We start from the raw sequence: 26951 nt of genomic DNA on the forward strand, positions 1-26951 counted from the left end.
TCCACATGGAACAAGTTGGAGGTGGATGCGGCTGGGGCGGGACATCCTTCCTGGATGGATGGCCAATCAGGGATGGGATAGCCGGGACAGCCTACCTGATTGGTGGTTAAGCGATGAGTCCCAATTCCTCCCAGCACCTTCCTACCATTTTATTTATATGTTCAGATCAGATGGATCACTAGCCTTGTGACCTGGGAGATCCAGGTTTAATCTCTACTCTCCTGTGGAAGCTCTCTGGGCAACCTTGGTTCACTCACTCTTTTACTATGCCAGGTTGTTGCTGTGTGGATAAAAGGAAGTAAAGAATGTTGTAAGCAGCTTTAAGGGATAAAAGTAGGGCATAAATATCCAATCTAAATGAACAAGGGGCATGACAGAGGATGAAGGAAGCACTACAGAGCCTCTCATGACCATCAAGTCTCATCACTGCATCCCAAGAGAACACGGATGCTTAATGCACTTGGTGTCTCATTACAAAGGTAATTTGTGAACTGGTTCAGATGTTCCCCATCAGTTTCCAAAGCTAGGGTTTCCCCACTATTACAGCAGAAGGGAGTAGGGGAAAGTTGCTTTTTAATGACAGCAAACCACTGACAGCTTAGTAACCCCTCCCCGCAAGGGAGTTGCCAAATCCCTCAAGCTAAATCACCAACACCAGATTTCCATAAAGATCTGGGCATCTTCAAAAAGGTGCTAAATTCTCCCCTAGGAATGCTTAGATTCTCTTCACATCTCATAACATTATGCCTTAAATTACTATATCATAGTAACCATATTAATTACAAACATCTCAAAAAATAGTGTGTGTGAGATTTTTACATGGTAATTAGCAACAGCAATCTCTTCTGCTTTGAATTGTTAAGGCCAGACCTGCGTTGCCCCGCTGTCATTCTTCCAGTATGGGGAAGTTTGATTTTTATCTGGTCATGTGACCCCTTTTCAACTTTTGGACACAACAACAGATCATCTTATAGCCATTTATTTTTTTTCTTTATTAAATCTAAAGGAAAAAAACACACATCTATTAATCCACAAAGACTTGCTTTCTAGATAATGTTAAATCAACTGCCAGTTTCATAATGGGATTATGTTTCCAGGATTTGGAGGGGGAAAACCCTCACTTGTTAGCTGCAAAATGGGTTTCTACTAACAGCTATAAAATCTAATTTAAGCCCTACTGGTATTAAGGAAACAGCTGAAGCACAATTTCTGTCTAACGACGATTAACATCCTGCTCCTGCTGTAAATATACAAAATTCCTTTGAAGTGATAAAGGAAAACCATTCAGTAGGATAAATGAAGTCTCTAGAGTCCAGTTGCTGCATCTTCTCTAAGGCCTCACAAATACTATTTATGTACGGTGAGGGTTATGTAGAAGGCTTATTTAAACAGATTAATCCATGTTTACATGCATTTATTCTTCCTTTTACACTATAAAAATATGTAAACTGCCCTGGGCCGTACGGAAAAGGCAATATAAAACTCTAATAAAATAAATAAATGATAATTAGCTGCATTTCCCATATAGAACAAATGGCCACAAAGGTGGTTTTATGTTTTGTTTCCTCTGATGCAATTCAGTGAGAGCCAGCTTGGTGTCGGGGTTAAGAGTAGCAGCCTTTAACCTGGAGAACAGGGCTTGATTTTCCATTCCTCCACATGTGCCCAGTGTGCTGACCTTGGACCAATCACAGTTCTCTCACCAATCATACCCCGCCCTCAAAGGGTGTCTGTTGTGGAGAGAGGAAGGTGTCTGTAAGCCACTTAGACCGTTTATGCACTGGAGGTTTCATGCTGAGTTGCAGGCTGGAGTTTGAGTTGTGGCAGGTTGCCCCACCTCTTCCTGCACCCACATGGGGGAGCATTTGGCCCGGTGCTCCTCATCTGCCCCCGATTTTTGCTCCTGCACGGGAGCTGGGCCAGTGAAGTTCCCAGTGCGTAAATGGTCTTAGAGACCCCTTCCGGTACAAAAACCCAACTCTTCAGTTCCCTAATAGAATTCATGCTTTCAATAAAGGTATGCAAATAAATAGCCCTCACCCCTGAATCCTGTAACCAGCACATGTTCATGAGGCCCAAGCAGTCAAACTGATCAATCCTACCTGATACCAGGAATTCTTCTTGCTCTCTGGGGGGTGAACAGTGGCATCTTCCAACATGTGAATAAGAGTCCAACCCTGGTTGGAACAAGATTGGATCTAGCCAATCTTGGTAGCAGAATTTAACACCAGCATGAGCCCATTCCAGTAGTGCATGATTGGCATGGCTGTGGTACAATAGGCATGCTGGCTCCAAGACCTGCATGTGACTGTTTTTATTGAGTACACGAAGGCTTCTTAGTCCTATGTTCACACCAGGGAACCAATGTGCTTTGTTTGTGTATCTACTTTATTAGAGAGATGTTGTATACCACTTCCATCTGCTTGAGTTCATATTTGTCATTCAGATTATTCTTGGAAAAATCATATAGGAACACACATTGTTCCTACTTAGAGCATTTATTGTTCTAAAATAGGAACATCGTGTATAAATGTAGCTTTTCTGATAGAAAGCCGGGCTCATGCCATGATGCTAATAAACAATGTCAAAGGCCTAGCTTGATAATGATGATGATAAATGAGATCAGAACAGCCAAAGCATTTTGAATAAAGTGTAGTAGGAACAATAAGGATGACTCACATTCATCTCCCATAGTATTTTTAGGCTGTGAGACAGTTGGTTAAAAGGAAATAAAAACACCTCTAATGAGTCATAGTTCCCAAAGCGTGGAGACTACCAACACACAGTTTAATCACTGTCCTGCCATAGCAATTTACTAAAGGATGGAATGACTTTCCTGCATTGTCACTAGAGGTGATAGGAAGAAGCATTAAAGCTACTAGGTTCAAGTTTTAGCATCCAGGAAACATTAGGAATCATTAACATTTCTCCTGGTTCCGAATGACCGGTATTTCATGTTTAAGCAACTCATCGATTAGAGCAGGGATAGTCAAACTGTGGCCCTCCAGATGTCCATGGACTACAATTCCCATGAGCCCCTGCCCCTGGATTAGAGAGATGTTGTGTACCACTTCTATCTGTTTGAGTTCATAGTTGTCATTCAGATTTTTCTTGGAAAACTATATAGGTGCACACATTGTTCCTACTTAGAGCATTTGTTTTTCTAAAAAAGGAACAACATGTATCATCTGACTTACCCTGGGGTTTTTTTTGTGCTGGTTTCTAGACCACCAAGCCTTGGCATGACCACAATTTAAAAAGTTGGTGGACAACTCTTTTTTCCAATCTTGTTGTGATCTTCCCCATCCCCACTCTGCAGATGAGGAACTACAACTGAGATAGAAAAATTCATAAGAGATCTCTTCCCAGGCTTTCTGGAAAACAGCCCTACAGTTCATTCCAAGACCCAAGGGCTCAGAAAATAAAGATCTTATTCACTTGAAGCAGCTTTTCTCAACTTTTTTATTGTTGAGTTACCCCTGAAACATTATTTAGCCATCAAGAAACCCCAGAAGTGGGCATGATTGTACAGAATATCCTCTCCAGGCCCATTATTGGCCATTGGGGGAGGTCGACATGACTATATGGTAATAAAGGCAAAGGTAAAGGTATCACCTGTGCAAGCACCGGGTCATGTCTGACCCTTGGGGTGACCCCCTCTAGGGTTTTCATGGCAGACTCAATACAGGGTGGCCTTGCCAGTGCCTTCCCCAGTCATTACCGTTTACCCCCCAGCAAGCTGGGTACTCATTTTACCGACCTCGGAAGGATGGAAGGCTGAGTCAACTTTGAGCCAGTTGCTGGGATCAAACTCCCAGCCTCATGGGCAGAGCTTCAGATAGCATGTCTGCTGCTTACCACTCTGCACCACAAGAGGCTCTATTACCCAATAAATGTCTAGCATTTTTTTAAATTAGATTTTTAAAAAATTCTGGAAACTCTTTCTTAGCTGTCACACAATCCCAGGATTTTATGAAACCCTGGCTGAGAAAGCCTGCATAGTGAATGGTTCCCAAAGCATTACTTGTCTTTAAAAGACACTGGAGCAACTACTGATGTAATGACAGAGAAAAAAACAACAAATAGTATGTACATAGGTAAGATGATCACATATTATTAGCACAGCAATTATTATTATTATTATTATTATTATTAATAATAATAATAATAATAATAATAATAATAACTTTAATTTATAATAACTCACCCTTCTCTGAAGGTTCAGGGCAGGTAACAACATAAATGGTAAACAGTAAAATCATACTGTATAACTATTTATCATCAAACACATTCAACTCATAAGTGAATTTACAGCCCAGTTTAAAATAGGGCACATTTATACACATTGGGTTAATGCACTTTCAATGCACTTTAAAAGCAGATTTTCTTGTTCTGCAAAGCACACTGGCAAAGCACACTGGAAGTGCACTATCCTACATGTGTGGAAGGAGCCTAGGTCATCCCAAGGCTGCCTCCTCTCTTCTAGTAGGAAAGGTGATGTAAAAATATTTTAACAGTTTGGTGATAGTTTGGCTAATGTTTTGAGCAGGGTGGCCAGAATTTCAGCACTGTCTCCAGCCTCAACCGTAGCCTGGCGGAACAGCTCCATGTTACAGGCCCCGAGGAACTGTCCTAAGTACCCCAGAGCCTTGATCTAATCAGGGAGAGCATTCCACGAGGTCAGAGCCAAAAAGGCCCTGGCCCAGTGTGAGGTCAGTTTAATATCTTTGGGGCTGGGGACCTTGAGCAAATTTTGATCACTAGATCTTAGTCTCCTTTGGGGGACACAGGGGAGGAGCCAAGCACATGCCAAAGAGAAAGATCTGAAGAAATAATGGAATATCAGTTTTTAGGAATAAACTAAACAATGCCTTATTAATTAAATGTGATATTACAAAAAATGAGGGTATTTTCACACATCCTGAATAATGCACTTTCAAGCTACTCTCAATGCACTTTAGTGATCATTTGCAAGTGCCTTTTCCCTGTTTCACACAGAATACCCCACAGTTGCAAAATGCACTGCAAGCACATGTATTACAATAGGGTAATTATATGATGCATTGTCACTAGCTGTCATCCAGCCTACTGAGAAGCTGAAGCATGGATCCTGATGCAGTCAAGCCTCTTTAAAGATGCAAATTAGAGTCAAACACAGAGAACCATAGGGGGTTCTGTTGATCCTTTCACAAAGGGTGCAAAGTACTAATCAGACTTCATTGCCAGGCTGCCTACTTTGTTTACCATAAGCAGGAAGCCGGTTAAGACTCTCATTTCCCCATACAGTGTTTGGGGAGAAAAGAAATGGTTGCGGGCCTTCGTTCATCTGGAGTTCCAACACAGCAAACCATTTAAAGAGACAAGTGGGATCTCGACTCAGAACACCTTTATTGGCATACAACAAGTGGGATCTATGGAGGGCATGCATCGTGTGCTGAACCACAGTAATATGTGCTGTCTACAATAAAAAATAATGCATGCAGCACTTGATGATGCCTAATCATAAACTCATAGAGTTGGAAGAGGCCAAACAAGCCATCTAGTCCACGCTTTCTCAACCAGGGTTTCATGAAACCCTGGGGTTTCTTGATGGCCTTAGAAGGATTTCCTGAATGGGTGGGAGTTATATATATTTGTTAAACATTTATCAGATGATATGACCATATATAATCATGTTGACCAACCCACTCCTCCCAAACTAGTTAATGATGGGCCTGGAAGAGGTAGGAAAGGAAGGGGCCCAGGGTGGACATGTACACAGCTATGCTTCCCAATCATATATGCACACTTGCATAACTTCTGGAGTTTCTTGAAGCCTGAAGAGTGTTTCAGGGGTTTCTCAATGATTAGAAAAGTTGAGAAAGGCTGATCTAGTCCAACTCCCCGCTCAATACAGGATCAGCCTAAAGCAGGGGTAGTCAACCTGTGGTCCTCCAGATGTCTATGGACTACGATTCTCATCCGCCCCTGACAGTGTTTGCTGGTGGGGGTTCAAGGGAATTGTAGTCCATGAACATCTGGAGGACCACAGGTTGACTACCCCTGGCCTAAAGCATCCATGATCAATGCATACTAACCAAGGCTTACTAATAGTAAAAGATGCCATATAGGATATTAAGAACATGTGATTAAACACTGAGTGTCAAGCCAATAAAGGTGTTAGCTTGTCTTCGTATTTTTTTACTAGATTTGAATTTTACATAATTACATTTTACCTTGTTGCCTCAATTTCATTGCCCTTGATCTTGCTGGTTGCCCCCCCCCCCACTTCTCCCCATCCAAACATCCTACAATAAATATTCCACATAGTGATGATCTATTCATAGCATCTTAAGAAAGGGGCTGTAGCTGGAATAAAATTTAATTGCGGTCATTTTAAATATCACATTTAAGGGAGTCTGACCACACATACTACAAGTGTGTGCTACCTGCAAAGCAGGCTATATGAAAGGTTATCATTATGTTTGAATAAAGAAACACAAATATTCCTTAGCTTCAGTATGCACTACCCCATATCTTAAAAATATAGTAATCTGTGTGCATCACAAAACTTGAAAATATTTGCATGTCCCTGTTCAGACAAAATGAGGGCCACAGATATTGAAACCATGGTGGGTAGCATACACATGGTATGCACAGTTGGATCCCCCCCCAAAAATATAACATCTAAAGATGTCTGTAGTCTGTAGTCCTTAAGGCAGCCTCCCCCCCCCACTTTTCCCTAGACAGACTAACATGGCTATTGCTATGGAAATACGATCAAATGCTATCAAAAAATGATCATCAGTACAGGGCATTTGGACTCCATGGAAACCATGCACCTCTGAAGAGATAAGAGCTCTTCTCGACAATAGCATATTAACCAAAAGCTTATAACATTTCAAACAGCATAGCTTGACTTCCCAAGCAAAGGACCAGATTACCACATGCATTTTTCCTGTAGTGCAGAACGGGTAACATACAGAGGGATGCCAGTCTCCAGGTGGGACCTGGGGATCCCCTGGAACTTCAGCTCATCTCCAGACTAGAGAGATCAGTTCCAGCAGAGAAAAAGGATACTTTGGAGGGTGGACTCTAAGATGCTGGATCCCACTGAGACCCATGTTGTCCCCAGGCTCCACTCCCAAATCTCCAGGAGTATCCCAAGCTGGTCTTGGCAACCCTGCTTCACTTCTCCCCATCCCTATATGCATGTCTAGGTATATGTCTGAACAGACAGACTATAGACAGAGTCACTGCGACTTTTAAGGGGAACTTGGCATGTGATTTTTACTACATTAAATCTGGTATCAAGCGCAGTTTTTCTCTCTCTGATGGCTCAGAAAAGGAAAACATCAATTTAACTCAAAGCTCAGGGTTTTACTGTGCTAACCCTCTGCCAAAATGTGATAAGCCCAAATTCATTTTAAACAGAAGATGATCACGATGAGGGGAAAAGGAAGAATGTCATTTCTCCCCTCGCTTAGGTGTGGCTTGGTTTGATTATCCTCTGTGCTTACTGCTAGCTGCTTCGGTTCAAAGCGAGCCGTCCGGCGTCCGAGAACAAGTCCAATTTGTACAATCGTAGCAGGCAGGCAGCAGCCTCGTGTCAGGAAGGCAATTCAGGGGCATGCAGCTCAGCCAGAAGATCCACTGCTATCAGTGAACATTTAAGGAATCAACAGGAGATCAGACCGAGCAAAATCCTGGAACCCAGAAGATATGTCGAAAAGGTGCTCAGTTTTTATCCTTTGGAAACACAGAACCGGGCAAGAAGGAAGATGGACGTGATAATAAGACAGGCCTTTCCTCCCTCACCCACTAGTCTGAAAGAAAAGGACACCTGCCTGGCCTGGCCAGACACAATTTTGGGATGCTGCCAGAGGGAGGGGATGAGCAGGCTCAGAACAACAATGACAAGCTCCCCCTCACCCCCGGGGCTCTGCATGTTTGTCAGGCTCCTTTAGCTCAAGCTTGCAAGAGCTCGGGGCACAAATGTTAGGAACTGGTGTGTGACTCTCTGAAACCTAGATAAAGAAAGCCCTCCCAGCCCCTACCTCACTGAAACAATCAGCTTAAGTGTAAGGGAAACAGCCTTCTCCAGAGAACCAAGGCTAAGGTGAGCAATGATCAGTCAATATCTGTCAAGGTGTCTGCATTTCTACTCATAAACCCATCCCTTACCCTGTGTGGCGGGAGCAGCAGAGAGCCCTAGTGGGGATGCCAGCTCTGAGTTGGGAAATACCTGGAGACTTTGAGGGGTGGAGTCAGGAGTGGGCGGGATTTGGAGCAGGGAGGGACCTCAGTGGAGGAGAGTGCTACAGAGTCTACCCTCCAAAGCAGCCATTTTCTCTAAGGAACTGATCTTTGTCGCCTGAGGATGAGCTGTAAAACCAGGAGATCCCCGGTCCCAGCTGGGGAATGGCATCCCTAGCCCCTAGCCCGACATGCACATATATGGTCATGTCATCCGTTAAATGTTTAACAAATATTTAAAAATATAAAATGAATTACTTACCACCCATTCGGGAAAATCTTCCAGGGCTGTCAAGAAACCACAGAATTTCACGAAACCGCGGTTGAGAAGGTCTGCCCTAGCACATCTACACCTTTCCTTCCATCCTATTTATGGACACGACAACAAGTTCAACTGGGTGCAGTGACTGAAGTGCTGGACTAGAATCAGGGAGTCCTAGATTCCTGCCACTGTTCTCAATGAAGCTTGGCATTGTGGTTAAGAGAGATGGCCTCAGATCTGGAGAACCAGGTTTGATTCCCCACCCCTCCACGCGCAGCCAGGTGGGTGGCCTTGGGCAAGTCACAGTCTTGTTAAGCTGTTCTCACAAGGCAGTTCTGTCAGAGCATTCTCAGCTCCACCTACCTCGTAGGGTGTCTGTTGTAGGGAGAGGAAGGGAAGGCGATTGTAAGGTGCTTTGAGACTCCTTCAGCTAGTGAAAAGTGGGGTATAAAAAACAAATCTTCTTTATGGGTGACTTTGGGCCAGTATCTTATACCCCCCCTAACTTACCTCATAGTGCTGTAGAGAGGGTAAAAATGGAGAAAAGCAGATTAATGTACACTGCCCTACCTCCCTGGGGCAAAAATCTACTCAATAAATATATTTCTGTTGTACAAATTTTTAAAAATAATGACAGCCAAGCACTTTAATATGGCACCTATTTCGCATTTCAAACAGAGCCCCACTGAAAACTAATTGGCCACTACCGAATACAAATAGAAACATTTGTCACATCCAATGTGACACAGAAAGATATACATCTAAATCGTATTCTTGCCGAACTCCATTATAAAGAAACTTGCACATAGTCTGCCCTTTCCATAAAAACTCACAAATTCTCCCAAGGAAGACCTTGCTGTCTAAACAGTAAAAGAACAAACATCCCCTCCCCTCGCAACATTTATGCTCAGCATTACTGCCCAGGAGTGTCAAGCTTTCTAGGGCTATACAGGGATTAATAAAGGGGCTGAAACACTATACAACTTTTATGAAAATCTAAGAGTCATCAGAACCCTTCAAAAAAAAACTCTTGCAGAGTTCATCTGTACAGTGCAGCTTGCGTATGCTTTACTGAAGTGACACGTAGACTCCCCAAATCTGATTGAAGAAATTTCCCCAAGCTGCTGAATCTTTTAATAATGGCAAGGCACCTGGGAAAGCATCATTCCCATTCCAATTTACCGTGTCGTTTGAAGAGATGTTACCCCACCATGAGCCTGTGAATGTTTAATCACTCTCTGTCTTCTCAGTTAGTTTTTCTCCCTGTAGGTGGAGTACAATTAACTGCTGCAGTAATTTGTAATAAATAAAGCAAAGGCCTTGTGAAATACTCCAGTTATCGGTGTTTCTCATTGTGAAGTGTTCGTTGAACTTCTCGCTATGAGCCCAGAGAAATACCTGATACATTGACAAATCCCAAACCCTTTAGCTTTGTTATAAACAGATTATCATCAAATAATACAGGAGAACTGTTGGTTTTAAATTGAAGTAGCTAGAGATTTAGGAAGCCCACCACCGCTTTTTCTATTGATGCCAGCAAAGCTTTCAATAAGCTAGCCTGCAAGTTTTACATATATCACAACTGTTCTACACATAGAACAACTGGGCCATTTTATGATTTCATCTCCTGCATGCCATGCTTGTTCAATGCCTTTGAGAAATGTTAGAGGGATCTAGGACTGTAAAGCAAGAGAAAGGGAGCTTTGCTTGAAGGGTACTACTGATTCTGAGATCAGATCAAGGCATTTCCAGGTGGTAAGACCTGTGATAAACTCATGGTATACGCCAGGCTTTCTCAACCAGGGTTTCATGATATCCTGGTATTTCTTGAAGGCCCTGGAAGGGTGTCCTTAATGGGTGAGAGTTAATTAATTTGTTAAACATTTATTGGGTGATGTGACCATATGTGGACATGTCAACCCACCCATCTGTCCCCAAATGGCCAATGATGGGCCAGGAGGGGGTGGAAAGGGGAGGGACTCCAGGAGGACCTGTACACAGCTATGCTTCCCAACCATACTCTGCATGATTACACCACCTCTGTGGTTTCTCAAAGCCTGAAGAATGTTTCAGGGGTTTCTCAATGATAAAAAGTTAAGAAAGGCGGGTATATGCTGACGGCTCTCCTCTTAACTGTGAATATCCTGATGCTGTCTGTTTTTAAAGGTACTGTTAAATATGAACATATTAAGAAAAAAATATGAACACATTTAGAATGTGGGTGAATTGATTCTCATTTAGGCTATGGGGGGGGAAGTAATTTTCCATGTAAACACAAACAGATAAATTAAAGGGGTGTCCTTTGATGGGTCAGAGAAATATTATTTCTGTTATCAGAACTTCCTTGTATGTAAAGGCACAAAGGAAGAAATGCCAGATTTCTAAACTTATTATTCTCAAACTCAAAATCTTTTACTTACGATGAGCTCAAATTAGGTGTTTGTCTGATTGCTGCAAGGACAAGCAGGATAGGACAGATGCGGCAAGAAGTCATCGGGGCCACTGTTTACACATGCAAATGTATACCCTGCCTTTCTCATCAGGACTCAAGGAGGATTACCCAGTGTAAGTCAAACACAATCAACAGGATGAGACATCCAGTAAACAAGGAAATACGGAATGGATGACAGAAAGCTGAAAAATAAGCAGAGATCTGAAATGGAGCAGAAATGTGTTTGTTTGGTTGGTTAGTTAGTTAGTTATTATATTTATATAGCGCCCTTCCTGAAGCTTCAGGGTGGTTTACATAAAATGTAGAAACTATACAAGAAACCAATAAAGTTTCAGCATTAACACAACATGTTAAACCAGCCTTTCTCAGCTTTTGTACCATTGAGAAACCTCTGAAATGTTCTTTAGGCTTCGAGAAATCCCAGAAGTGGCACAATCATGCAGAATATGGTTGGGAAGCATAGCTGTGGACATGCCCACCTGGGGCCCCTTCCCTTCCCACCCCCTCCAGGCCCATCGCTGGCCATCTGGGGAGGGACGGGCAAGTCGACATGACTGTATATGGTCATATCACCTGATAAACATTTAGCAAATTGTAAAAATATATTAAAAACGAATTAACGCTCACTCATTCAGAAAACCCTTCCAGGGCTGTCAAAAAAGCCTGTGTTAAACGATGCAGAAATGACAAAGCAGTATACTACTCACAGCAACGGACAGTACACAGTAATATGGTCCACAGTACCTATCCCTTTACCAAAGCATCTTGCTCAACCACATTGTTAGTTTACCCCACTGTCATTATGTAAAAAAACCCTCCTAAATAATTCAATTTTGCACAGTCTGCAGAAACCCACGTCAGTAGGAATTGTAATGACCTCTTTATAAGGTCACAACAGGGAATGCCGGTGTACAAGCAGCTGTTAATTCTGCCCATCTGCAGGCTAGCACCAGCAGGAACTCTTGCTCTGATAAGCCACTCTGTTTAGCACAGCACAAAGGGAGAGGTGCAGCTATTAGGCAACAAGGCCATGAAGGTACATGTGATAACAGAGCCCAGGAACTGATAAGCAGCCAATGGGATGACTACAGAATGGGAGTCATATGCATGTCCTGCCTAGCTCCTGATAATAACTGAGTTGTAGCATCCTGCACCAACTGGAGTCTCTGGGTTGACTTTGAGGGAAGACCCGGGGAGTATATTACTGTAGTCTAGTCTTGATGTTACCATGATGTGAATCTAGTGACCAGACTGGCCATGTCAAGCTAGGAGGACATCTTCTGGGCTAGACTGGGTTCAAAGTCCCACTCACCTCAACCAACCATGTCCCAGGCAAAGTAGGTGCTCCGTGTGAATGGATGACCACACGGCCTTCTTACTTATTTATACTTTATATTCCCCCCCATCCATCCCATCAAAGCGGGCATGGAGAAGCTTACAAAGGATTAAAAACCATATTTAAATCACAAACAATAAATACAATAAAAACCTTAGCACCCAAATCCCAGCCAACCTACCAAGTATGATGAAGTATCTGAGATTGCTAGTAAGGGGTCAGGGAGCCAGGAGGAAATAAAGGTCTACCAAGGCAAGGTCCCACCTCCATCAAATGCCCTACAGAAGAGGCGCTATAGAACTGAAGAAGAACTCCTACTGGAAGGTCATTCCAAAGGGTTGGGGCCAGGACTGAAAATGTCCTGGCCCTTGTTGATGATAATTGGGCCTGTTTTGGGTTGGGAAGCTCCAGCATGTTGGACCCCTGGGTGCATAACCCTCTACTAAGCATATTTGGCCTGCCCCTCAGAAAGTGTTGGGAGGATCACACTAACATGTGCTTAGGCATTCATGTGGCGTGTACTAGACAAAAACATCAGTTAATGTAGAATCAGTTCTGACTAATAGCAGCTTTCCAAGGTTTCAAGAGGAGACAACTGAGATATCCAGTTATCTTATTCCAGTTATCTTCAGTACTGAGCTACGGTAACCTTCATTGTATACGACATGTGTATAACCAAGGGTCAAGGAGTTGGGATTCGCTTTTTCACCTTACAAAGAACATGGACAGCCCAGTGACGGAACCAGATTTGGGTTGGAGAAAACAGCAAACACTTCAAATACAGCACAATTCCTTCTTTGGAACATGAGTCCTTTTCTACAAGTATAGCTTTACTGGCAGTACTTTGGATCCATCCCTTGAACTGCAGAACAGTAGAGGGGCTCATAAAAGAAACTGCATTATTCCCCTATTAACTTAGCATGCACGAACCCAATGTCTTGCTCATTCTGTACTGTGTTTGCAGGTTCTCTCAATATAACGGCTAATCTGAAAAGGGTAAAGATCACAAGGAACAGCAGGAGAGGGGAGAACACTAGTGGCATAATAAAGCTTTGTCTGCACTTTAACATTTTTGTAGGTCACTGGCAAAATCAGCGTACATCAAAGGACACCTGGATTAAGAGAGCGGCAGAGTTCTGCTCCTGTACTGTGACCTCTCGTGAATGCTTCTTGAAACAGGGCAAAACATAGATTGTGCTTGGACATAAATGATTCTCTGGACACAGTTTCATTGCAGTTAGACTGCATGAAAGCATGCAGAAATTTCAGCATGAAAGAGATTGTCAAGCCAACTTAGCCTTATTCAAACCCATTTCATGATTACATGACACATGAGCTCCTGGTTGGATCACCTGGCTGTCCCCAGGGAAGTCCTGAGACGTTTTGTCCTGTAGGCACTCTATGGTTGCCACTTGCAGCTGCTGACAATTAAATCATCTAATCAAACAATGCAATCTCATCTCATTTACTGAAGCAGAAGGAGCAGTATTCTATCAGGTTTATGGCCTGGGTGGTAACACTGACCAACTTGTGTAAAATACAGAATTGTCTCCAAGTCATTCCCTCTTTATTCCTGCACAGTTACGTGCACCCTTTAAATCAGCCCTTCTCAACCTTTTTAAGGAGCTCTTCTCAGGTTCCAGGGCCCCCTGCGGTAGGCTGGCCACTTATGCAACGATCTAGGCTAAAAAAGGCCTAAGGTAAGTGTGAAATAACTATACTCAATGTAAATTGTCTTATATGTATGTGAGAAAGATTTCTAGAACATTCAGCCAAGAGAAGCACGTGCGTTCATTTTCTTCCTTGAATGCATTAATGCAAGCAAACACAAAAAACGGATTACATAATTTATTTTCCTTACACTTGATGTAGTACTTTCTAACAATTAATGTCATACATGACAAAAAGGGTATTTTTATCGATTCAGTTACCAGGGCTCCCCATAAACCCTTTGGGCTTTCTTTGTCACATTTTTCAGTCTGTGGCCCCCTTCAAATGTGTCATGGTCCCCCAGAGGACCATATAGCCTCCTGTTGAGAATGATTGCTCTAAATCAGGGGTAGTCAGCCTGTGGTCCTCCAGATGTCCATGGACTACAATTCCCATGAGAATTGTAGTCCATGGACATCTGGAGGACCACAGGTTGACTACCCCTTCTCTAAATGACCAATACTGGATGAATTGCATTGCCTGCTTTTTGTGATGGTATAGTAAACTGTACAGCACCTGGATAGCCCAGCCTTATCTTGATCTCTTCAGAACCTGAAAGCTAAGCAGGATCGGCTCTGGTTAGTATTTCGTTTGCATGCACCCTTCGTCAGATACACTGAAATACAGGCCCACCACATCTGAGGCTATGAGCATGCACACAAAAACATCTACCTTGAAAATAACTTGGTTGGTCTTAAAGCTGCCACTGGACTCAAACTTTATTCTGACACTTCAGACCCACACAGTTCCCCATCTGAGAACCTATGCAAACTGGATTCATTAAAAATTTGCTCAGAGGTGTCCAAATAGCTTGCCAAATGATCAGAGCAGAAAGTGCTGGAACAGTCGGTGTTGGTGCCCCTCCCCCTCCCAAACGCCGTTTCATGACTGAACAATCTGACCTGCCCATGGATTGTCATTGTCATTGTTCTGCTTGTCGTGTTACGTTATGATTATGTTATGCCATGTTATGTTATGATTGTTATTTATTGCATTGTTATAATATTCTATGTAACCATTCTGCAACGTTTACTGTAAGCCGCCCAGAGCCGTATGGAAGGGCGGTATAGAAATCTAAACAAACCAACAAAGCAACAAGTACATATCCTGCATCGTCTTCTACCTTGATGGAAGGTAATGACACTGCCAGTGTCACCACGACTCACTCTATAAATAATGTACTTCTTACCTTTCTGTTTACAGCCACTCCATCTTCACAGTCCAGCACGGCACAATCCACCTTCAGAGATGGAACTTTTTTTATCTTTCTCTCATCATCGGCAGGCACATAGAGAACAGCTCTCCTGGGTATATAATGGCGAGACTGTGTCAAGTGAAAACCAAGCTTCGGAACAGCAACAGGCAGAAGAGAATTCCTTCTGTAAGGCAAGGAGACTTCTGTTATTCTCCCAGCAGCACTGCTGTTTAACATTCTTCCTTAAAAGCCCCCATGGAATGACATTCACAAGTTGGCTTCCTCCAAGGAGACCCAAGTGGCGTTTTATCCTCACAACCACCTTGGGAGAAAGGTTGCAAAATCAACCCACAGGGAAAGGGTTGAGAACTTCCTCCTCATGATGCTTATGCTGAGATCAGACTCACAACCCCCTCTTCCTCCCCAAAGTTGCATTTCTGTAAAAAAATAAAAATAAATCTGTTACGAAACCAATCACAACTGTTTGTGACCCCACACATACACCAGTAGTGGTTTGAATCTATCCTTCCCATTTTCCAATGAAACAGGCTAGCAATTGCCCAGCATTGAGAGGGAGATGGAGAGTTGTTATTTATACCCCACTTTTCACTACCCAGAGGATTTTCAAAGCGGCTTACAATCACTTTCTCTTCCTCTCCCTATAACAGACTCCCTGTGAAGTAGGTGGGGCTGAGAGAACTCTGAGAACAGTGACTATCCCAAGGTCACCCAACTGGCTGCATATGGAGGACTGGGGAATCAAATTTGGTTTTCCTGATTAGAGGTCATAGCTCTTAACCACTATACCACGCTGGTGGATTTTTGTCAGCTGAAAAACAGACACACGAATAACTACCGGAAATGTCTCTGCACACTGGTCTCAGATGTGTGAAAGCCGTTCTTTCAGGAAGAAAAAAAGAGAGAGAAACTGCACACGTAAAGACTTTAGTTTGCTGAATGGTCCTTGGTTATATCAATGTCCATTTATCCAATGAAGATCCCTTTATAACTAATAGAGTAGAACAAGCATTATTAAAACTACTGTTGAACTTTCCCATCAGCAGTGTTTATTGCTAGCAGAATGTATGTTGTTCCGGTGGAATGCTCTGTATCCAGAAGCAGGACTGTCAGAAGAAGAGTTACCGTATATACTTGCATGTAAGCCGACCCGGATATAAGCCGAGGCACCTAATTTTACCACAAAATCTGGGAAAACTTATTGACTCTCATATAAGCCAAGGGTGGGAAATACAGCAGCTACTGGTAAATTTGCATTAATTGAGGCACCAGTAGGTAAAATGTTTTTGAATATTTATTTCAAAGAAAAACAGTCAACTAACTCTGTAAGTGCAAAAGGGGGCCAGCAAACGAGAGCAGAACAACAGTACCCAAAGTTGGCAACCTCCTACAAGTACAATAGGTACTAAACTGGGAGAATGGACAACTCTAACTACAACTGCAGTCCCGCCCCCCCAGAACAAAACACTGAAATAAAGAACTGTAAAACTGAACTGTGAAAGAAAGAACTGTAAAAATCAACGTATAAAAGAAACACAAGCCCAAGAAGAAAAGGCAAACAATGCTGCCCCTCAGAAAAAAAGAAGAAATAAACACTAGGCGAAATAGTAAATTCCAAAGCACCCCCAAAATACTTAATTATTTAAAATATTGTTTTTCCCCACCCAAAGGCCCCCCAGGATATATGCCCCCAAGCATATATGCATCAGTCTATGATTCTATGAACCTAAAAACCATGCAAACATAAAAGAGCGGCCATCATGAAATTATATAATCATACAGTCTAACAGTATTCAAAATAAGTTTGCATCTCCTCCATGGAATCAAGAAAGATCTAAATGGTCAGAATTGCCAACAGATCTTGAGAGCATGCACAGCTAAGCCAACCCAAGTACTTGACTATTCAAAGTTGCTTCTCAGTCTTTTATTGATACAGCTGTAGGATATGTCGATTGTCACCCACTAATAATCCCAGTTATCGGACAAACGTTTTCATCGTTTTGTTCTGATGGTTTGTTTCTCAAAGAATTGGCCACTAATGAATGGCTAAAATAGCTCAGATCATATATGTCTAATTGCAGTCAAGAGCGGCACTTGTCTGCTTGTACATTTCAATTTACCTCTGGGGATAATGTTTGTTAATTGTATTTCTTTACACACTGATTGGGGGGGGGGGGAGAGCTTGAGCGAGCTGCTCACTCAAAAAAGGGGCTAAGTGTTCTCTCCTTTTCCTTTGTTCCCCCAAGAAGCTAAAGTCACTTCAAGAGGCACTTAATCCCATCATCCATGGTTACAATTGCCTTACAGCCTCAGTCATAAAGAATCTTAAGTAAATGCAGCTATATTGTGTAATTAAAAGAAATGCAGGTAGTTTTTGCTTGGGGCACTTCCCAGGTCCAGATATGTAAAATGGCACAGCAGGGATCCTAAATGCGGCAGTGTTTTAAATTTGGTCAAGGATGACAATATCACACAGATCAAGAGAGGGAATATGCACAGAGAGAGAGAGAGAGAGAGAGAGAGAGAGAGAGAGAGAGAGAGAGAGAGAAAGGGAGGGAGCGCCCTTCTCTCCTTGTGTGCATTGTAAACCAGAAGAAAAGAGGAGGGACGGCTAATGTTTGAAGTGACAATGGCCATGTGAAAGGAAAATAAAAATATCAAGAGAAAGAAAAAAAGCCAGTAGCAAAACTGAGGTGGGTGTTTTTAAGGCCCTTGCCATTTTAAACACAAAATATGTAAAGATATGTAAAAATCCAGTTTGGGTCACCATTCTAACCGTTTTAATCAGGCTATTCAGTTGCTGAAATTATGTTAGTTGTAAAGCAACTGAAATTCAAAAGAGTTTTGGGAGGTGTTCTCTGCTTGTCGGGTTTCTTTTAATTACTTACACCTTGCCACTGTTAATTTGCAAGGTTTAAATGGTTATGTAAAGAAAACTCTGCTTGGGTGGGGTGCCAACTAATGAAGCAACATGTTTGACCACCAGATGTTTGCCCAGAGTGAACTGCAAATGCCATTCAAATCCATTCCTTAGTGAAATGAAAACCTAGAACCCTGTTGATTGGAGCATACATCTTTACATATGGACTCCCCTCACCCTTTTTTCTTACGCAAATAAGACAGTTCCCATAATGGGTTTTTTTTGGGGGGGGGAGGCTTTTGCTCTTCACAAAATACAGTGCAGATAGTTACAGTGGAATAATAATAGTCAGCTTCTGAGGGTTTTAAAATCACAGTTTAAGAAATCCAAAAACATACGTAATTTGGAGAGTGCAACACATAATATTAAAGAAGAGCTAGTTACTTCTTAAAAATAAAAAATTAACCACCCAGTGATGACAAATCCTGGTTCCCAAAAGAACAAGTTAGCATTGAACTCCTAAATTCTGAAGTCATGAGACTCAGAGCTTCATTTAGGATTGTGTTATAAAATAAGCCACATGTTGCTTGTTGAATGAAACCGGTGGGGAAGCAGGGAGAGACTCCAAACAGCTGTCTGCAATCCCCTCCTAAAATGGGTATGCTGTTTCCAAGCTGGAAAGGGGGCACAAACTGTGGATAGAAAGGATGCATTACAAATCACTGGTTACTTTTTAAAAAGTAAACAATGTATTAGGACAGTGTGTACTGAAAATTAGTATAAATGTATTGGATTTTATTTTATTGATTTTTTTTTAGCTGTTCTGAAACCTTCTCAATACATGTACTGGTCAGCAAGCCCATGGATGTTAAATTAAACGTAGGTCCAAACTCGCCTGCATGGAATTATTTCTTATATTATTTTTACAGACTTATATAAAGCATAAAATGAGGAATTGAGACCAAAGGTTAAATGGTTAACCAGTTCCCTCCTCCCGCCATCCCTAACCCCCATGGCCTTTTCTTTAAACAATCAAGTAAATTATCTCAATAATACTAACCCTTGGTTTGCAAACATTGAATGTGTTCAATAATTCATTTTTCTTGGATCACAAATTGATTTGAGTGGCGATAGCAGTATAGAAATAAAACTTCAAATTGCTCTCGGCTGCTCAGTAATGATGAGCTTAAACCGAACATGGGAAAGCAAGGATATAAGCCTGACTATCAAATGTAGATGAGTTCGATCTATCATATTTCCCATAGCCACTTATGTTTTTGAAAGTTGGAGAAGAATCGCTTGTTTGAACTCTGGTGTTGGAGAAGGCTTCTGCGGGTTCCATGGACTGCAAAAGTCACAAACAAGGAAATACTACAGCACATAAAGCCTTATCTATCACTGGTAGGCAAAATCACAACATTCTGGCTCACTTCCTTTGGGTATATCATGTGATACGACCCAACGGAGAAAGCAATTACGCTAGGATTACTCAGTGGAAAAAGGAAACTTGTCCAACAAAACATGTAGTGTATAGATATGATCATAAAGGACACTGGCCAGAACGTTACACAACTAAAAGAAGCGGTGAAAGATCATGGCGGCAGTTGAGCCAAGAGTTGTTCTCGACTGATTGCCCATCATCATCTCATCTCATTATCATTAACATCATCACCTCTTTGCAAGATCATGACCAGCTTTTCCTTTCAAACTGATAAATAGAAATCAGTGGCTGCAATTCAATTCAAAAAATTCATCTTATCTACTGAAATGCACAGGCTCAAGCTTTCTGGATGCATTTTGCTCTAGCCAAACGATCATTTAGCAGATCAGCAATTCATAATGAGTTATTATATTGAGAAGTGCTGGGAGAAAGACTGTTATTTACCTACAGAAGACTGAGACAAGCTATTTTTGTTGAAAAAGTAAAACGGTATCGCACCTCATTGTAAACTCAATTAAAGTGCCTTGGGTTTCAGTGAAAGGGCTCCAAGTAAGGCTATGATCTTAATTCTTAAAGTCAGAAGCAGAGATCAATGACATGTACAGTGCCATCCTGTCCAGTGTTATCCCAGTCTAAATCCACTGATTTCAGTAGGCTTCGACTAGAGTCATTCTGCACAGGATTGCACTGCCAGCCTGCAATCCTATGCACACTAACTTAGGAGTAAAGTTCAACTGAGCACAATGGCCCTTATTTCTGAGTGTGCATAATTTTGCATTGTTACAAATAGGCAAACAATTTATTTTTGTTTTTAATTTTGAAGCAAAACCTTTGAATGGACATATATTCACATGAGCAAGAAAATGACTACGGTAAATTAATAGAGAGGAAGAGCTGTTTATTTGTATCCCGCTTTTTATTACCCAAAGGAGTCTCAATGCAGCTCACAATCACCTACCCTTCCTCTCCCAACAATGGACACCCTGTGAGGTAGGTGATGCTGAGAGAGCTCTGAGAGAACTGTGACTGGCCCAAGTTCACCCAGCTGGCTGCATATGGAGGAGTGGGAATCAACCCCATTGTCCAGATTAGAGGCCACCGCTCTGAACCATTCCTCCTCTACACCTCTACATCTGTTCACACAATATGTCGCAATAATATTTTCTCAACATCTTATAGAAACTAGAACAAATACAGTAGCTGCTGTACAGATATATTTGAATGTTAAGTATGATCAATGTAAATCAACAACTACGTCACTCAACAAATACCCCAAAACAGTTTGTGTTCAAGCCACAATCCTGCCTGGAAAAGGTTGTAGGGCCCAGACCATTCCTGTTTCACCCACAATGGCTTCCGATCAGCATCCAGGACTAACTGAAGGTGCTGCTACTGCTCTTTAAAGATCTATGTGACTTGGAACCAAGATACCTTAAGGACCACTGAATCCTCTTCATGCCTACCTAGGGGACCTTACTCTAAGGGAGGCAACATGAAAAATATATTAAATAAATAGACAGACAAATATAATACAAATAGCTTCTTTTTAACATAATCCCAGTTATTATACAAGAGGAACCGACCTGAAACTCTCCAATAAGACCCTTTAAACACTGATTTCCAAACAATCAAGACTAAGAGAAATCTGGATAAGTGCTGGAGATGTCAGATTATATTGTCTGCTCTTCACTGGGAAGATAATGTTCTTTTAGCTAAGTGCCATACAAGTTACTAGCATATCATCCTGAGTAAATATCAATCAGTTGTCAGCCTCATTTATATTGTCTCTCTGAATTCTGAAACAAGCAATGTTATTAACTTGACTAGATCCAGGCAGGTTGAGATCTGATCGACAGCTATGAGCCATGTTCAGCAAATGCAGCCTCCACATTCCATGGCATTGTGGTTCCAACAACCAGATGGTGGCAACAAACAGGGGTTGGCCATCACCTTCACACTTTACTTGTGAGCTTCCAGAGCCATCCGACTGAGCGCTGTTGGAAAGAGAATACTGGAAGAGACAGACCTTAGCGTGATCCAGCCTACAGCCATAAAACAACACTACTGCTATATGATGCCAAAGTCATTTGAAATTCTGTTTTCTGCTAAAAAAAATAAATTTTAAAAATTAAATTGAGGAGGTCTATTGAATAAGTCTTGAATAGCAAATGCTGGGAACAAGAAATGTCATTCTTAACCAGTATCCACACATCTTCACTATGGTATAATTTTAACCTAATGAGTCTAAAGTACAGTATAACAGTATCATAACAAGTCCCAGAGGCAGCAAAATTCTCAATTAGCAATAAAAAAAGAGAGAGGAATCCTCCTTCTTTCGTTCAGTCCCAAGAGTCAGTCCCTCATTGTAATTAATTTCCAGGGCTTTTAATTATACAAATGGAAAATAATATGCAAGTCACATTAACCAGGAAAAAGGATGATATGATATCCCAGGAGTTTATTACAGATTTCATACTTCGCTGACTATTTGCAGAACTCTTTTCATAATAATTACAGGCACAGTAATGAAGACAACTATGGCATTACGGCTCCTAAATTAACGGAGCCCCAAAAGATGCTTATGATGCTTATGAAGATGGATATCTTGGCTCATTTTAATGGGCACCCTGATCCGAAAGTATTGCACCCTAGCATGGTGTGGCATGAGGAATGTCCCTTTCTAATCACTTATTTTATATTTATTTGATTTGATTTTTATCCCACCTGTCCCCCAGAAGGGGGTTTGAGGCAACTCATAGCTGCTCACAACATGACAACTCACAACATAGCAAGAATAAAACCATAATTCTAATAAAATTCCATTCAATTTAAATTCAATTGATGTAAAAATCCACCCTGTTGTTAGCAGAATCCACCAGAATTTCCTAGAGGGCATGACTGTCCTCAGATAGAGCATTCCACCAGATCGGAGACATCATTCTGTACTTAGATGGAAAAAACAAAGTCCAGGAGCCACAAAAAGCCCACGTATGGCTGAACAAAGACACTATGGGGGCTCCTAACAGGCAGTATGATAGTCCCAGACCATTTAGTGAAGTCCTAAGAAACCCAGTGATGTCATCGAGGTAATAAACAGTGACGTCCCATTCCCTTGATAACATAGTTGATTTGCCGATGCCACCCCACCGCAATAAAGTGTTTCTACAAAAATCCCCCCTTTGCAGAGAAGCCCAAAACAACGCTTCAGAGTATTAGGCATTTGCTCTAATTAATTTAAAGTGTAAAGGATAAGACAGGATAACAAAAGGTGAAGAACAGAGATGTTCTAATGCCATGTGATTTATGCAGCTACACATCTGCGATCCTTATTCTCGAACACGCTACCCCAAAAGTAGGTTCCTGCATTTTGATAAGATTTATTGCCAGCCAGGATAAAGAACCACACTGGTAATTCACACCCAAGGGTGCTTAGCATTTACACTTTTCAAACAAAGCCCTAATTTTCGACGCTGAGGGGAACTGCAAAAGCAGCATCTGATACAGCATCCGTCTACTATACAAGAGGGGAAAACAAATCCAAAGCTCCACAGTGCCCCCAAGATATTTGCCCGGCTTAAAATAATTATTTGAATCCTGGCCAAAGCATTCAGGAATAAATAGCAGCTACTCTCTTTTATGGAAGAAATCTAGAAGGAAATCAATGGGGTAGTGGCTAGATATTTTCACTGCCCATGATCACTCCAGCCATGGAGAAGAATCAAGTCTAACCACATAGTTTTACCCTGAGTTCTGTTCTTGGTCATTCTGGGATGGGATGTGGATCTAGTCACTAATGGTAGGGTTGATGAATGCTGGAATAATACATTGCAATGCACATCCTTATGTGCAAGTTTCTTTAATTGCACCTGGCCTATACATATAATTTTCATGCCTTTTTAGGCCAGTCTCAGAAGCTAAGCATGGCCAGCCCTGGAGCTATTGTGCCCATACAGGATTTCACTGAAGTCAGCATGCTAAACCTTTAAAATCGCCATTAAAATAACGCTCGTGCTTATGCCTGTGCTCTTATGACAGCAAATCCTCAAGTGGGGGGCACTTCCTCCATTGTGCTAGATGCTTATTGGCAGGCCATGGTCAGCTGTGATGTCACCTGACCACCACTCTGGCATATGCTGCTCGCAGGGCCTCATAGGAATTGCATTTCATGGATACAGAGACCTCAACAAGAAATTTCTGCAGGGGCACACAGCCTTTTGAATGCCAGCACCATAATCTTTCCCCCTCAGAGGTATGCTATCCCTCATAGAGAGTGGACTTCCAATTGCCTCTGAGGGAATCCTTGCAAATGCCTCTAAGGGAATGAATAAATTAATTTCTGCTGATGGAATGTTGTAATAACAAAAGTGAGAGGGAGGGCCTGCACTGAACAAGGGGTGCTTTGAGCTCCCATTGGTGGATGGGTGACTAGGGGCTGTCTGTTCACCCACTGGTGTACAGTGGAACAGGGGAGGAGAGCAAAAACAGGTGTCTTTGGCACTGTCAAAGAAAAGTCATAGTAAAGTTAGTTTCAAATATTGCACTAAAAATGCAGTCAATGCTATGCGTAGAGAAGACAATGCATAATCAAAAATACTACAGTGAGTTTTCCCTAGAGAAAATGGTGCCACATGCAGAATTTAAAAAAAAAATATTTTCCCCAAGTCTTTTTGCAATGTTTCCTGCTGTGCATAATATCCCCTGGTCAATATTTGGATGGGAGACTAAAGGAGACCATTGTTACTATGCAGAGCCAGGCAATGACAAACAATTTGTGATTGTCTTTTGCAGTGGATACCCTACAGGGTCACCATAAATGGGATGCTATTTGATGTCCAAAAAAAACAAAAAACCCATTCACTTATCCTAGCTGAAAACAAATTTTAGAAATCAAGAAAAATTAGAACAAGAAAGAACTATACTACAGTAAAAGCAATAGCTGAAAGAAAGTGAGTGAGTTATATTAGAATAAACCCTGAAACAATGGGAAAACAGGACAGCAGAAATGGAGGTGAGGAGGGAAAGTATGTCATTTTGCGAATGAGATTTTTTAACAGAAAAAGAAAATCATTGTTGCTGTTAAGAAAGGGAAGTTAACATTTCCCCATCAGCTGAATGAACTCTGACAACTATGTAATAATCTTTGATGATGATATCATATCATATCATATCATATCATCATATATGAAGAAGAGATAAATTAGAAGAATCAGGAAGGGACAGAATCTCACAAAATGGGATTGGAAGAGATTTTTAAAAAACAACCCTAAGGATAAACCTAGCAAGAAGAATTCTAACATAGCACAAAAGTCTACAGAAGACTAACCTCAGTCAAGGTAAATGGCGAGCAAGCATAAAGCTTCAGAGAATTAGTAAAATCAAATGAGAAGAGAAAGAAAATGTAAAATAAGACAGTGACAAGTTTGACTGGGATCCAAGAGTAAAAACTAAGCCAGAAATGTTTTTTTTTATTATGAGCTATATGCTATAATAAATGTAGATGCAAGATGAAACTAATTGCAGTTCTTGTATTAAATACGATAAGTGAAATTACTGAAAACTGCATATTGTCTTAATGAGATTCTTTCCATATGCTTATACATATTAGTTCTAGTGAGTTCAGATGCAAACCCATCTTGAAAAAAGTAAAAACAGAAGCATTTCCCCCCTTTTCACCTTAATTCTTTCTACAGCATCTATGAAACAATCTACAGGCTACAAGCCTAAGAACATTTTCCTGGCAGGAAGTCACCCTGAAAAAAATGGGACTTACTACTGAGTAGAACTGAGTAGGATTGCCTCTGTCTCTTCTTTTCTGCAGTGTTCTGAGGCTTTGTTTCCATACAAATAACAATACATTCTGATTAAAACTGAACCTGGAGTATTTGTAGTCACACAATTTCTACACCAACAGTAAAAGAACAAGCTTCATAATGTATAGGTAGCTTCAACTTACTAAAATAAAAGAAAGACAAAAATATTTATAATAGAAATTGTAAAAGTAGACATTAAAAGTATGTTTAACAGGCACACTGAGGAATTCAAAGTAATTCATCAACTGCCTTGGCAGGCTTCACAAATCAGAGACTTAGTCTTGATTGCTGAACAACTACAGATTCTCTTCATACCTTTTTGCAAGGACATTTAAGATTTCACAAAATGCCTCCCATATCGCTGTCTTCGTTGGACTTCGGGGTGACTGCTTGGCCACTGTATGAAACAGGATGCCAATCAATGGGAGTGTAATGTTATACTTCTTGGAGACGGCCTTCAGAATGCATCTTAGAGACCGACAAAATTTTAGGGGTATGAGCCCCAAGAGTCAAATTTCCTTTGTCAGATACTAGTATACACACAAAGTCCCTGCTTCTCTCCATCCACACTGCTGTGGTTCCTTGTGTAATTATATAATGGATGATAAAATGCTGATGGATGGCTAATTCATGACTTCTTGTTGCAAATTGAACTTTGTGGGTTTTAAAGTCTAATGTCCACTTCATGTCTCCCCTTTTCACTGAATGCTGAAATCTTATCAAACCTTCAAATATGTCTCTGTAGAAAGAGACGATATCGCATCAAGGTATCTAATGCTCAGTGTTGCACCATCTGTGGGTACTAGGTCTGCAGAAAAATCCCAAGACAGTGAAGAGGGAAGGGGTTAAAAAAGGCCCCCAACAGAACCTGCCTCAGAATCCACGCTGTCAGTGCCAGGGGGCTCATCTCTTGTCAGAAACTGAAGCTACTCTGCTCATGTGGATTAGGTACACAGAAAGCAACCTTCTCGGCTGCGCTTTTACCCCCTTCTGCTCTGGAAGTGCAGCCATTGAAGTTGGCAGGTGGACGAGAAGCAGGAATGAGGCTGCTGTGTTTGAAGCAGACAGGTGGGAAGAAGGAAGCCCATGTCACCAACCTGCACATATCCCCAACCCACCTCCCTCTGCCACTGAAGCTCACTTATGAGAGGTGGACGGGTGAGAAGCAGAAGGAACATCTGCCGTCAACACCCCCCCCCCCCCGCTGCCAAATTGCCCACCACCTTCATTGTTGCATTAGGAGCATTGCAAGTTGTTTCAAACAGTGGTATGGATCCTAACCTTCCTTTCCACTTGTGGAAGGCATTTCCACTCACATAGGAGGGTGGTTTTCATCCATTCTTCTCAATACAGCCTCTAAATGTGAGTTGTATGGTGTTCCTCAGGATCTACAGATCCACGAGGATACAACAGCATGGATATAGAAGGCAGTTTTGGTATATGCATGGAGCCAAAGCCAAATCTGTATATTCTTGCAACCTTGGATATAAGCATAAACAGTCACTATCTAAACCAGCCTTTCTCAGCTTTTTTACTGTTGAGTCACCCCAGAAACATTCTTCAGGCTTCGAGAAACCCAGAAGTGGCACAATCATGCAGAATATAGTAGGAAGCATAACTATGTACACCCAG

General features: G+C 41.6%; 1 protein-coding gene across 2 annotated transcripts in view; it reads right to left on the reverse strand.

The window, feature by feature from the left end:
- The window catches only part of CLYBL (citramalyl-CoA lyase), a 216183-nt gene that overhangs the window by 82382 nt on the left and 106850 nt on the right, over positions 1–26951 (reverse strand). For both annotated transcript variants that reach the window (XM_077343818.1, XM_077343819.1), the window contains exon 2: positions 15185–15374. In XM_077343818.1, the coding sequence (XP_077199933.1) occupies positions 15185–15374 (190 nt within the window). The remainder of the gene's footprint in view (positions 1–15184; positions 15375–26951) is intronic.

Source organism: Paroedura picta, chromosome 6 (genome assembly GCF_049243985.1).
Source record: "Paroedura picta isolate Pp20150507F chromosome 6, Ppicta_v3.0, whole genome shotgun sequence".
Lineage (NCBI taxonomy): Eukaryota > Metazoa > Chordata > Lepidosauria > Squamata > Gekkonidae > Paroedura > Paroedura picta.